Below are 13,050 nucleotides of genomic sequence, written 5' to 3' on the forward strand. Positions count from 1 at the left end.
GTACAGTTTCTGTTGATGGTTTCCTACTGTACAGTATTAAAGGTACAGTGCTGTTGATGGTTTCCTACTGTACAGTATTAAAGGTACAGTGCTGTCGATGGTTTCCTACTGTACAGTATTAAAGGTACAGTGCTGTTGATGGTTTCCTACTGTACAGTATTAAAGGTACAGTGCTGTTGATGGTTTCCTACTGTACAGTATTAAAGGTACAGTGCTGTTGATGGTTTCCTGCTGTACAGTATTAAAGGTACAGTGCTGTTGATGGTGTCCTCCTGTACAGTATTAAAGGTACAGTGCTGTTGATGGTTTCCTACTGTACAGTATTAAAGGTACAGTGCTGTTGATGGTTTCCTACTGTACAGTATTAAAGGTACAGTGCTGTTGATGGTTTCCTACTGTATAGTATTAAAGGTACAGTGCTGTTGATGGTTTCCTACTGTACAGTATTAAAGGTACAGTGCTGTTGATGGTTTCCTACTGTACAGTATTAAAGGTACAGTGCTGTTGATGGTTTCCTACTGTACAGTATTAAAGGTACAGTACTGTTGATGGTTTCCTACTGTACAGTATTAAAGGTACAGTGCTGTTGATGGTTTCCTACTGTACAGTATTAAAGGTACAGTGCTGTTGATGGTGTCCTACTGCACAGTATTAAAGGTACAGTGCTGTTGATGGTGTCCTACTGCACAGTATTAAAGGTACAGTGCTGTTGATGGTTTCCTACTGTACAGTATTAAAGGTACAGTGCTGTTGATGGTTTCCTACTGTACAGTATTAAAGGTACAGTGCTGTTGATGGTTTCCTACTGTACAGTATTAAAGGTAGTGTTTTTGATGGTTTCCTACTGTACAGTATTAAAGGTACAGTGCTGTTGATGGTTTCCTACTGTACAGTGTTAAAGGTACAGTGCTGTTGATGGTGTCCTACTGCACAGTATTAAAGGTAGTGTTTTTGATGGTTTCCTACTGTACAGTATTAAAGGTACAGTGCTGTTGATGGTTTCCTACTGTACAGTATTAAAGGTACAGTGCTGTTGATGGTTTCCTACTGTACAGTATTAAAGGTACAGTGCTGTCGATGGTTTCCTACTGTACAGTATTAAAGGCACAGTGCTCTTGATGGTTTCCTACTGTACAGTATTAAAGGTACAGTGCTGTTGATGGTTTCCTACTGTACAGTATTAAAGGTACAGTGCTGTTGATGGTTTCCTGCTGTACAGTATTAAAGGTACAGTGCTGTTGATGGTGTCCTGCTGTACAGTATTAAAGGTACAGTGCTGTTGATGGTTTCCTACTGTACAGTATTAAAGGTACAGTGCTGTTGATGGTTTCCTACTGTACAGTATTAAAGGTACAGTGCTGTTGATGGTTTCCTACTGTACAGTATTAAAGGTACAGTGCTGTTGATGGTTTCCTACTGTACAGTATTAAAGGTACAGTGCTGTTGATGGTTTCCTACTGTACAGTATTAAAGGTACAGTGCTGTTGATGGTTTCCTACTGTACAGTATTAAAGGTACAGTGCTGTTGATGGTTTCCTACTGTACAGTATTAAAGGTACAGTGCTGTTGATGGTTTCCTACTGTACAGTATTAAAGGTACAGTGCTGTTGATGGTGTCCTACTGCACAGTATTAAAGGTACAGTGCTGTTGATGGTGTCCTACTGCACAGTATTAAAGGTACAGTGCTGTTGATGGTTTCCTACTGTACAGTATTAAAGGTACAGTGCTGTTGATGGTTTCCTACTGTACAGTATTAAAGGTACAGTGCTGTTGATGGTTTCCTACTGTACAGTATTAAAGGTACAGTGCTGTTGATGGTTTCCTACTGTACAGTATTAAAGGTACAGTGCTGTTGATGGTTTCCTACTGTACAGTATTAAAGGTACAGTGCTGTTGATGGTTTCCTACTGTACAGTATTAAAGGTACAGTGCTGTTGATGGTTTCCTACTGTACAGTATTAAAGGTACAGTGCTGTTGATGGTGTCCTACTGCACAGTATTAAAGGTACAGTGCTGTTGATGGTGTCCTACTGCACAGTATTAAAGGTACAGTGCTGTTGATGGTTTCCTACTGTACAGTATTAAAGGCAGTGCTGTCGAAGGTTTCCTACTGTACAGTATTAAAGGCAGTGCTGTCGATGGTTTCCTACTGTACAGTATTAAAGGCAGTGCTGTCGATAGTTTCCTACAGTACAGTATTAAAGTTGCAGTGCTGTCGATGGTTTCCTACTGTACAGTATTAAAGGTAAAGTGCTGTTGGTTTCCTACTGTACAGTATTAAAGGTACAGTGCTGTTGATGGTTTCCTACTGTACAGTATTAAAGGTACAGTGCTGTTGATGGTTTCCTACTGTACAGTATTAAAGGTACAGTGCTGTTGGTTTCCTACTGTACAGTATTAAAGGTACAATGCTGTTGGTTTCCTACTGTACAGTATTAAAGGTACAGTGCTGTTGATGGTTTCCTACTGTACAGTATTAAAGGTACAGTGCTGTTGATGGTTTCCTACTGTACAGTATTAAAGGTAGTGTTTTTGATGGTTTCCTACTGTACAGTATTAAAGGTACAGTGCTGTTGATGGTTTCCTACTGTACAGTGTTAAAGGTACAGTGCTGTTGATGGTGTCCTACTGCACAGTATTAAAGGTGGTGTTTTTGATGGTTTCCTACTGTACAGTATTAAAGGTACAGTGCTGTTGATGGTTTCCTACTGTACAGTATTAAAGGTACAGTGCTGTTGATGGTTTCCTACTGTACAGTATTAAAGGTACAGTGCTGTCGATGGTTTCCTACTGTACAGTATTAAAGGCACAGTGCTCTTGATGGTTTCCTACTGTACAGTATTAAAGGTACAGTGCTGTTGATGGTTTCCTACTGTACAGTATTAAAGGTACAGTGCTGTTGATGGTTTCCTGCTGTACAGTATTAAAGGTACAGTGCTGTTGATGGTGTCCTGCTGTACAGTATTAAAGGTACAGTGCTGTTGATGGTTTCCTACTGTACAGTATTAAAGGTACAGTGCTGTTGATGGTTTCCTACTGTACAGTATTAAAGGTACAGTGCTGTTGATGGTTTCCTACTGTACAGTATTAAAGGTACAGTGCTGTTGATGGTTTCCTACTGTACAGTATTAAAGGTACAGTGCTGTTGATGGTTTCCTACTGTACAGTATTAAAGGTACAGTGCTGTTTATGGTTTCCTACTGTACAGTATTAAAGGTACAGTGCTGTTGATGGTTTCCTACTGTACAGTATTAAAGGTACAGTGCTGTTGATGGTGTCCTACTGCACAGTATTAAAGGTACAGTGCTGTTGATGGTGTCCTACTGCACAGTATTAAAGGTACAGTGCTGTTGATGGTTTCCTACTGTACAGTATTAAAGGTACAGTGCTGTTGATGGTTTCCTACTGTACAGTATTAAAGGTACAGTGCTGTTGATGGTTTCCTACTGTACAGTATTAAAGGTACAGTGCTGTTGATGGTTTCCTACTGTACAGTATTAAAGGTACAGTGCTGTTGATGGTTTCCTACTGTACAGTATTAAAGGTACAGTGCTGTTGATGGTTTCCTACTGTACAGTATTAAAGGTACAGTGCTGTTGATGGTTTCCTACTGTACAGTATTAAAGGTACAGTGCTGTTGATGGTGTCCTACTGCACAGTATTAAAGGTACAGTGCTGTTGATGGTGTCCTACTGCACAGTATTAAAGGTACAGTGCTGTTGATGGTTTCCTACTGTACAGTATTAAAGGTACAGTGCTGTTGATGGTTTCCTACTGTACAGTATTAAAGGTACAGTGCTGTTGATGGTTTCCTACTGTACAGTATTAAAGGTACAGTGCTGTTGATGGTTTCCTGCTGTACAGTATTAAAGGTACAGTGCTGTTGATGGTGTCCTGCTGTACAGTATTAAAGGTACAGTGCTGTTGATGGTTTCCTACTGTACAGTATTAAAGGTACAGTGCTGTTGATGGTTTCCTACTGTACAGTATTAAAGGTACAGTGCTGTTGATGGTTTCCTACTGTACAGTATTAAAGGTACAGTGCTGTTGATGGTTTCCTACTGTACAGTATTAAAGGTACAGTGCTGTTGATGGTTTCCTACTGTACAGTATTAAAGGTACAGTGCTGTTTATGGTTTCCTACTGTACAGTATTAAAGGTACAGTGCTGTTGATGGTTTCCTACTGTACAGTATTAAAGGTACAGTGCTGTTGATGGTGTCCTACTGCACAGTATTAAAGGTACAGTGCTGTTGATGGTGTCCTACTGCACAGTATTAAAGGTACAGTGCTGTTGATGGTTTCCTACTGTACAGTATTAAAGGTACAGTGCTGTTGATGGTTTCCTACTGTACAGTATTAAAGGTACAGTGCTGTTGATGGTTTCCTACTGTACAGTATTAAAGGTACAGTGCTGTTGATGGTTTCCTACTGTACAGTATTAAAGGTACAGTGCTGTTGATGGTTTCCTACTGTACAGTATTAAAGGTACAGTGCTGTTGATGGTTTCCTACTGTACAGTATTAAAGGTACAGTGCTGTTGATGGTTTCCTACTGTACAGTATTAAAGGTACAGTGCTGTTGATGGTGTCCTACTGCACAGTATTAAAGGTACAGTGCTGTTGATGGTGTCCTACTGCACAGTATTAAAGGTACAGTGCTGTTGATGGTTTCCTACTGTACAGTATTAAAGGCAGTGCTGTCGAAGGTTTCCTACTGTACAGTATTAAAGGCAGTGCTGTCGATGGTTTCCTACTGTACAGTATTAAAGGCAGTGCTGTCGATAGTTTCCTACAGTACAGTATTAAAGTTGCAGTGCTGTTGATGGTTTCCTACTGTACAGTATTAAAGGTACAGTGCTGTTGGTTTCCTACTGTACAGTATTAAAGGTACAGTGCTGTTGATGGTTTCCTACTGTACAGTATTAAAGGTACAGTGCTGTTGATGGTTTCCTACTGTACAGTATTAAAGGTACAGTGCTGTTGATGGTTTCCTACTGTACAGTATTAAAGGTACAGTGCTGTTGGTTTCCTACTGTACAGTATTAAAGGTACAGTGCTGTTGGTTTCCTACTGTACAGTATTAAAGGTACAGTGCTGTTGATGGTTTCCTACTGTACAGTATTAAAGGCAGTGCTGTCGATGGTTTCCTACTGTATAGTTTATTAAAGGTACAGTAATATCGATTGCCCTCTCTATATACTGTTACAGATGAAACGCTGGTCCCCTGCTGTCTCGTACACTCCGTGTCGCCTCATGGTGCCTCATTAAAACAATAGAAAAACCCTCTCCTCTAACTCTCTCACTGACTTCCCCATTCAGCTCAACAATAGGCCTGGTTTGCTCGATGCAAATATTTACTAGGTTGCTTCTCCATGTTGCCTAGCGATATTTAGGAGATAAATTTTTTTTTGAGAGGATGACAAGTGTGTAGATGTTTGTTTTCTTTTCATTCATTTTTCTGGCTTGGACAGTGTTGTTGTAGTTCAGCGAGGTTCAATGGGTTAACGTGCCCAGGGTACGATGGAGGATGCTCCTGGTAAAACGCCCAAGAAATATGACTAACGATGAATAATGTCTCTCGTTTCCGCCGCACATTTATTTGAGTCGGTTCTACATTTTATTCGGGTTCCTTTAGTTGAATTCATAGTGGTATGCAAATGCACACAAGCCAAATGTATTCAAACCAAGTGTCTTGTCTTTCATATTAAGCCCAACCACCACAGCGTGCGCTGTGAATACTCGTATACCTTCCAGACAGTTCTGCTTATAATCACTCCACTAACTCCTCAGTACAGAACTGTAGAACTCCTGAGCTTGCCTATGTTATTACACATGCACACGTTCCCTGCCTGCAACACTGAAATGTTTATAAAACTGTATGTATTTTCTCTTCTCTGCAATGTAATGAAGCTATTAAGCCTGGCCGGTAATAATGTTTTTATAATTGGCCCTCTCTGTTGTTCCCCCTCTACTTCTAATTGCCATGATATATTTCTATAATCATATTTGTGTATATATATATATATATATATATATATATAAAAAAAAGCGCACATTCTAATTCTAAAGTGGAATATGGCCTTGTCTTGTTTCTTCTTTGTTCTACAGAGATGTTGAAGGAGTTGAACCAACAGCGCAGAGCGAAAGAGTTTACAGACCTGAAAATAATTGTTGAAGGCAAAGAGTTTGAAGTCCACCAAAATGTTCTAGCTTCCTGCAGCCTTTATTTCAAGGACCTGGTGAAAAGGTTTGCCTTCCCCTCCCCCTCCCTCACCTGCTTTTGATCCAATCTGTTCTTTTCATAGGGTGCATTTGTGTGGCCTTTTTTTTTTTTTTTTGTCTTCCCTCCCCCCCTTTTCTCTCTTACAGGTGTGTGAAGACTTTTGGTTCCTATCACAGGGCCAGCAGCCTCCTTCTCCTCCCGCTCCAAATGAATGTACCTCTAAAACCATGGGACAGAAAAGGTCACCCGAGTCTACCTTTTCCTTACCGTATAGAGACAAATAACTGCATTTACATTTTGATGAGCAGAGAAAACGTTCAATGACTGGGGGGGTTCCAAGACTCACAACTGTAGGGGCTTTCAACCAAATGAACAAACTGTAGGTTACCATTAGTGTATTAAAAAGATGGGGACGCTTCCGAGTTGCAAACAGAGGAGAAAACAAACATGAGCCACATCTCTCATCACCACACTACTCTTTAGCCAATCACTATTTTCACAGGTTAACACCATTCTCCATGTTTCATTTGAAGTGGACCTGACTAGTTCCCCATGAGTCTATCCCTCACATGTCTCTGGGCTGTTTTGGTTCCATATTATGTGGGTGTGTTTGTGCAAGTGAGTGTGTGTATGCTGATGTGATTGGAGGTTTACCTGCCAGTGCTAGGATGTGTTCCTTGGTTGTTCCTGTGTTTGCAAAGTGTGTGTGTGTGTGGGGGGGGGGGGGGGGGGGTGTATTTTCTTCAAGCTGAGCCAAAGCCATCTCCTAGCGTCCTCACCCTGACTTCAGGTTCTTGCAGGTGTCCCGCAACCAATGTTCCCTCGTCTCCTTGACATGTGTGTTTGTTCTCCTGTGCACCGCGCGCAGACAGACAGACAGACAAAGACTAGAGAGAGAGAGACACTGTACATTACAATAGGAAGCGCCAGTCTAAAATCTGAGGGAGGCTGCCTGCTAGTTGCCCTGCAGCCAAGCTGGCTCTATTGTGAGTTCATCAGAGGGCGCCACGCTGCTTATCAGACATGGAGGCGAGCCAGCCAGGAGATGCTTTGTGTGTGTCATTCACATCAGCATGCACAACACACAGGCCAGAAGAACACACTCTCTCTGTCTCACACACACACACAAACAGTTGTTCTTGCTGAATGGGGACGGGCACTGAGAGAATAGCGAGCACCAGCCCTCTCTCAACCACACCCTACTCATATTCACACATACAGTGCACATCCACACGGCACACAACCCACAACCTTCAGTTTGCTACAGACAGACTTGTGTTGGTGGAGCTGTCGATAGGATTCCCCTGTTTCTCTCCCTTATCTGTGCCAAAGTTAGGTTGTGCATAGAGAGTTAGGTCCTGCATAGAGAAAAGGTCCCCAGAAAGTCACAAAGTCCCCATAGGAATGGAAATCATTTGTATCAGGTTAGGTTCATCTGCCTGCCTGCATACGTTCTTATATTGTACTTGCTTGATAGAGAAAATTCTCATTAAATGTATAATTTATTGTAAAACGACATTAATTTGTCATCCTAACGTGGGCCTTTCTTATCTAGATTAAATCATCAATAGAATTTCCCATTTAACCGTGCAGTTAGTGGTATAATCCATGAATATGTATGTTATACTAATCGATAATTGTATAACTTTTATAATGGTATAATTATGAGTCATATAAGTTCAAGTTGTTATGACGTTGTTGGAATTCATCACGGCATGTACAGTACAGTGCAAATAGAACGATGCATGCTCTTGACTTGTGCATGTGGCATCTCTCGGTTTTATTGGCGTGTTTACTGCCAAACACAACACAGAGAGAGGGAGGGCGAGCGGGAGAGGCGACCGAGAAAAAGCGGTGCCATTTTAGCCCTGGCTCTCTGAGGTGTTGCGCAGTGTGCACGTGTCACTGAGTTGGTTAAAGAGAGCGATAGAGAAAGAGCGAGAGAGAAACCAGAGGGAGAGAGAGAAGAGAAGGTCCCCGCCAAAGGTCCTGTCATTGAGTTACAGTGTCTCTGTGCCATTCAGGTCACTTTCCAGCTCCTGTGGAATTATGCTGATGCCACACATGCCCCACACCGTGTCCAGATCTTTATGAGGTCGAATGAAAGAGAGAAACGCCCTCTTCACGCTCTCCTTGTGCTGCCCACTACCTCCCGCTATCGAGGTACTCACTGCTGTCGGGACTCCCTGTCAGAGCCTCATAAACTACCACAGCGTGTGTGTGTGTGCATATGCACGTGCTTTTGCGTGCGTGCGTGCGTGCGTGCGTGCGTGGGCAGGTGCAGGTCTGTATAACTCCTGTGTTATCCAGACAGCCAGCCTTCACTCAGAGAGAGAGAGAGTGAGTAGAGATGTAATATCAGAGGTTGAGCACCTCTTCCACACACACATATACACATACACACACACACACACACAAGAAATGTGAGTCTAAATTGGAACATATGCCCAGCTGGCACTTTGTGAAGTGGCTAAGTAATGATGAAATTCTTGTTTACATTCAGGAAAGTCGTTTTCATTTAGTAGGTTATGGTGTTTCCTTTTTTAGTTAAGTAAATTGCAGAGCAATTTAGAAAATGGTTTTGAAATATAATTTTTTATATGATTATATTTGAATCATTATAGCTACAGTATGTGAGTTTGGGTGAGATGAGGTTTCTGGGTGACACTTTATTTGGATAGATGCTCTACAGACTATCAGTAACATTTCAACTATCCACTAACCCTAACCCAGGCTTGATCCCTAACCCTTGCACTAACCTTTATTTTAAACCTAACCTTAACCTTAGCAAGCAGTTGCTTATCGACAGATAGTTTGTTCCATCTACAGATGGAAAATCTGGACGATCCAAATAAATTGTGACCGTTTTCTGTGTCATACCCAGGATGTAGTCCTAGCTATTTCCTGTTGGCAGCATTTTTTAAAATATTCATAATATTTAAAAAATGGTGTCGATATTTAATGTACTTTATAAAACACTAATTTATAGTCAGTTTGGTGAAAGGATCAGTACAATTAGATTATGATAGATGAGTAGCAATTAATGATTGTGCAAAATGATCACTAAAGATTAAACCATGACAGATGTTAACAATGTCCATACAGTTGAACTGATGATATATAACTTTAATCTCGTCAATTTTATGTAAATCATAAAACATCTGACTTTGTTAAATTTCCCACCCTTGTAGACAATAGTATTGTATTTCGATAAAATCTTAAAGGATCTCTGTCTGTCTGTGTGTCTGTCTGTATGTCTGTCTGTCTGTGTGTATGTCTGTCTGTGTGTATGTCTGTCTGTGTGTATGTCTGTCTGTGTGTATGTCTGTCTGTGTGTATGTCTGTCTGTGTGTCTGTCTGTGTGTCTCTGTCTGTCTGTGTGTATGTCTGTCTGTGTGTATGTCTGTCTGTGTGTCTCTGTCTGTCTGTCTGTCTGTCTGTCTGTCTGTCTGTCTCTGTCTGTCTGTCTCTGTCTGTCTGTCTGTCTGTCTCTGTCTGTCTCTGTCTGTCTGTCTCTGTCTGTCTGTCTCTGTCTGTCTGTCTGTCTGTCTGTCTGTCTGTCTGTCTGTCTGTCTGTCTGTCTGTCTGTCTGAGTCTCTGTCTGTGTCTGTCTGTCTGTGTCTGTCTGTCTGTCTCTGTCTGTCTGTCTGTCTCTGTCTGTCTGTCTGTCTGTCTGTCTGTCTGTCTGTCTGTCTGTCTGTCTGTCTGTCTGTCTGTCTGTCTGTCTGTCTGTCCTTCAGCGTTGATGTATCTCCCTCCTCTTTCGCATTAAACTTGTCAGAAATTGCCAGTCGTCCCGAACCTGCTACTTGAACGATGTAACAACACCGGCACTCACCCACCAAAAACCTATTACCTCCCCTTTAGAGGCTGCTGCTGCTCAGCCCAGAAAGACCACAGACCAACGATCACCCCCAGTAATTCCATTTTCCCCATCTGGAGTTTCAATAAGTATGCTCTGCACCCCCTTAATTTATGGGCACAGTGCATCTGGTGCAGCTCAGCGGCAGGGCCTAGTGTAAAGGCACACACTGTCTGAGCAGTCTCTCTTTCTGTTTTCATATGATTCTGTCTAGGGCTGTGATAATACCAGTATCGCAATATTTTTTCCATGCCGAAAAAGATAACCGAGGCAGACCTGACTCTTTGGTCCCATAAAAACCTTCTGTATGTAAAATAAATATACTGAACAATAGGCCCACCCACTTGGGAGCCAGGCCCACCCAATCAGAATGTTGTATTTTATTTTTTTTACCACAAAATACATAAATACTCCTCAGAACCCTGCCCCCTGTCCCCTCAGACAATCCATCAGGTGAAGAAGCTGGATGTGGAGGTCCTGGGCTGCTGTGGTTACACCTGGTCTGTGATTTTGAGGCTGGTTGGAAATACTACCAAATTCTCTAGAATGACATTGGAGGTGGCTTATGGTAGAGAAATAAACATTGGATTCTCTGGCAACAGCTCTGGTGGACATTCCTGCAGTCATCATGACAATTGTATGCTCCCTCAAAACTTGAGACCTCTGTGGCATTGTGTTGTGTGACAAAACTGCACATTTTAGAGTGGCCTTTTATGCTCCCCAGCACAAGGTGCACCTGTGTAATGATCATACTGTTTAATCAGCTTCTTGATATGCCACACCTGTCAGGTGGACGGATCATCTTGACAAAGGCTAAAATGCTCACCAACAGGGATGTAAAGAACTTTGTGCACAACATTTGAGAGAAATAAGCTCTTTTTTGTGCGAATGGAACATTTCTGGGATCTTTTATTTCAGCTCATGAAACCATAGGACCAACAATTTACACGTAGGCATTTATGTTTTGGTTCAGCGTAAATGTGACTCCAACATGAGAGTTGTTTTCTTTAAAGAGGTATCACGATACTCGTATCGTCACAGCCCTAATTCTGTCTGAGCCCGGGCAGAGTCTGTTATGCGTCGGAGAGGAGAAAGTGAGACTAAAGCTTTTAGTCTTCCTTGTCAACATGTGCTCTCTGGGTGGTAGAATCCTCCAGCTGAGATTCCAGCAAGCGCGTACTATTCCCCTACTGCTGTCCTGTCAGTGAGACAGTATGCATTACCGCAAAACTGAAACACATTCAAATAACATCCTTACAAGCCCGAATGACGTCATTTCAACCAGCTGTACTGTAAGCCATATATATGGTCACAGCAGTGGATAGCATAAACAAACCTAGACTCTGCTCTGAAAGATCCTCTGATGAGTGTCGACAAATCTGAACAAGACTTCTGTCCTCCTCATCCTCTGTCTCTACTGGAAGCCCTAGCCATAATAATAATAGTCCAAAATCCTAATCCTTTTCTTTTGTCCAATTTTATTCTCTTCTATAGCACGGTTTACTCCACTCAATGCTTCGCGCTTAAGACAAAAAACAGCAGTGTGTCCACAGGTTTGGGTTGTAGAAACACTAACTATAATCAGTTATGTTACCAGTTAAAAAATCTAGATGATTACTTCTTGGATTACATTTAAATTCAGAAAGGATGATGGCAAAAAAAATACATTGACACCTTTCTGTTTTCTCAATGACATTTAAGTCCAGCATTAAAAAAGGTGCATGTGTGAGTTTGTTCCACCTGAGTGAGACTGACCACAAGTCAGAGACCACTATGAAGATGGATCCTTTTTGTCTTCTTCTAATGCCTCTTAATTAAGGGGAAAGTAATCCAAAAGTAAGAAAGTAATGTTATGTTACTGAGTTTGGGTAATCCAAAAGTTATTACAATTTTGGACAGGTAATTAGTAACTATAATGGATTACATTTAGAGTAACCTGTCCAGCTCAGGATATGATTCTGAACCGCAATGCCCACAATGTCATGGGTTAACTAACCTAACTATTAGCTGTGCCACTCTGCGGCTGCTCAAAACACGCTCATGATACAAGTGTACGTGTTGGGCCTCGTGCGGCTCAGGGTTGTTACTGTACTCGTTAAACTTCAGGAGTGGCCTCCTCTTCTCATCTCATTTCCTTCATCTGCAATCATCTGAAAACACATTGTTGGACAGGGGAAAGCAATGTAGTGGATGCCCAGGTATTTGCTTGGAGAGGAAGCCACTTTATGACTATTGAGATGCAGCCATGGACCCACTACTGTCATTCTGCACACCTGGACGTGCCTCAATAGAGAGACACAATAGCTAACCCACCTCACCCATTGTCATGAATGTAGCCTCAAAAAGCCTCCAATACAAACAAACCAACACAAACTAAACTCTAATTACATCGTCAAACGGGCAGGCACGCTATGTTAAATCCATGTTTGATTCATTTTTTGCTGGTGACAGAATAATAAAACAAGTAACATTTAGTATTCTCCCACAAAAGTGTATATTTTGGATGAGCTTGGATTCCTTTGAGCACACAGAGTAAAATGTCTGCGGGAATCAGGGCATTTCCCCAGCTGAAATGTGAGAAAACATGGTGAATGTGGTCCCTATAAGATAGTCATTTTACACAAGGACACATTAGAGTCCCATATATGACACATCCCCTCTCTTTCTGCTCCCCCTTTCTGACAGTCTACGCTGAATGAAATACTCTTTCTTTCGGAAAAGAGTGGTGCGTTTTTCGTAAACAGATTCCTCTCTCAATTTCTCCCTCTTGTTTTACTCTCCCTTGCTCTCTCCCTTTCTATCCCTCTTTTACAAAAAAAAAACAAGTCTGCAATCAGATGCAGCAGTATAAACAGCCACCTCTGTGAGAAGAGGCGGAAAGACCATTTCCATAACAAAAACACTCAGGCAAAACAAATTGCCACTCGAGCCGATTCCCATTGCACTAATTGACCTGGTTGATG

General features: G+C 41.7%; 1 protein-coding gene across 2 annotated transcripts in view; it reads left to right on the plus strand.

Moving 5' to 3' along the window:
• The window catches only part of LOC139415376 (kelch-like protein 29), a 341,932-nt gene that overhangs the window by 240,518 nt on the left and 88,364 nt on the right, over window positions 1–13,050 (plus strand). For both annotated transcript variants that reach the window (XM_071163482.1, XM_071163481.1), the window contains exon 6: window positions 6,111–6,249. In XM_071163482.1, the coding sequence (XP_071019583.1) occupies window positions 6,111–6,249 (139 nt within the window). The remainder of the gene's footprint in view (window positions 1–6,110; window positions 6,250–13,050) is intronic.

This window comes from Oncorhynchus clarkii, chromosome 8 (assembly GCF_045791955.1).
Source record: "Oncorhynchus clarkii lewisi isolate Uvic-CL-2024 chromosome 8, UVic_Ocla_1.0, whole genome shotgun sequence".
NCBI classification, from domain to species: Eukaryota; Metazoa; Chordata; class Actinopteri; order Salmoniformes; family Salmonidae; genus Oncorhynchus; species Oncorhynchus clarkii.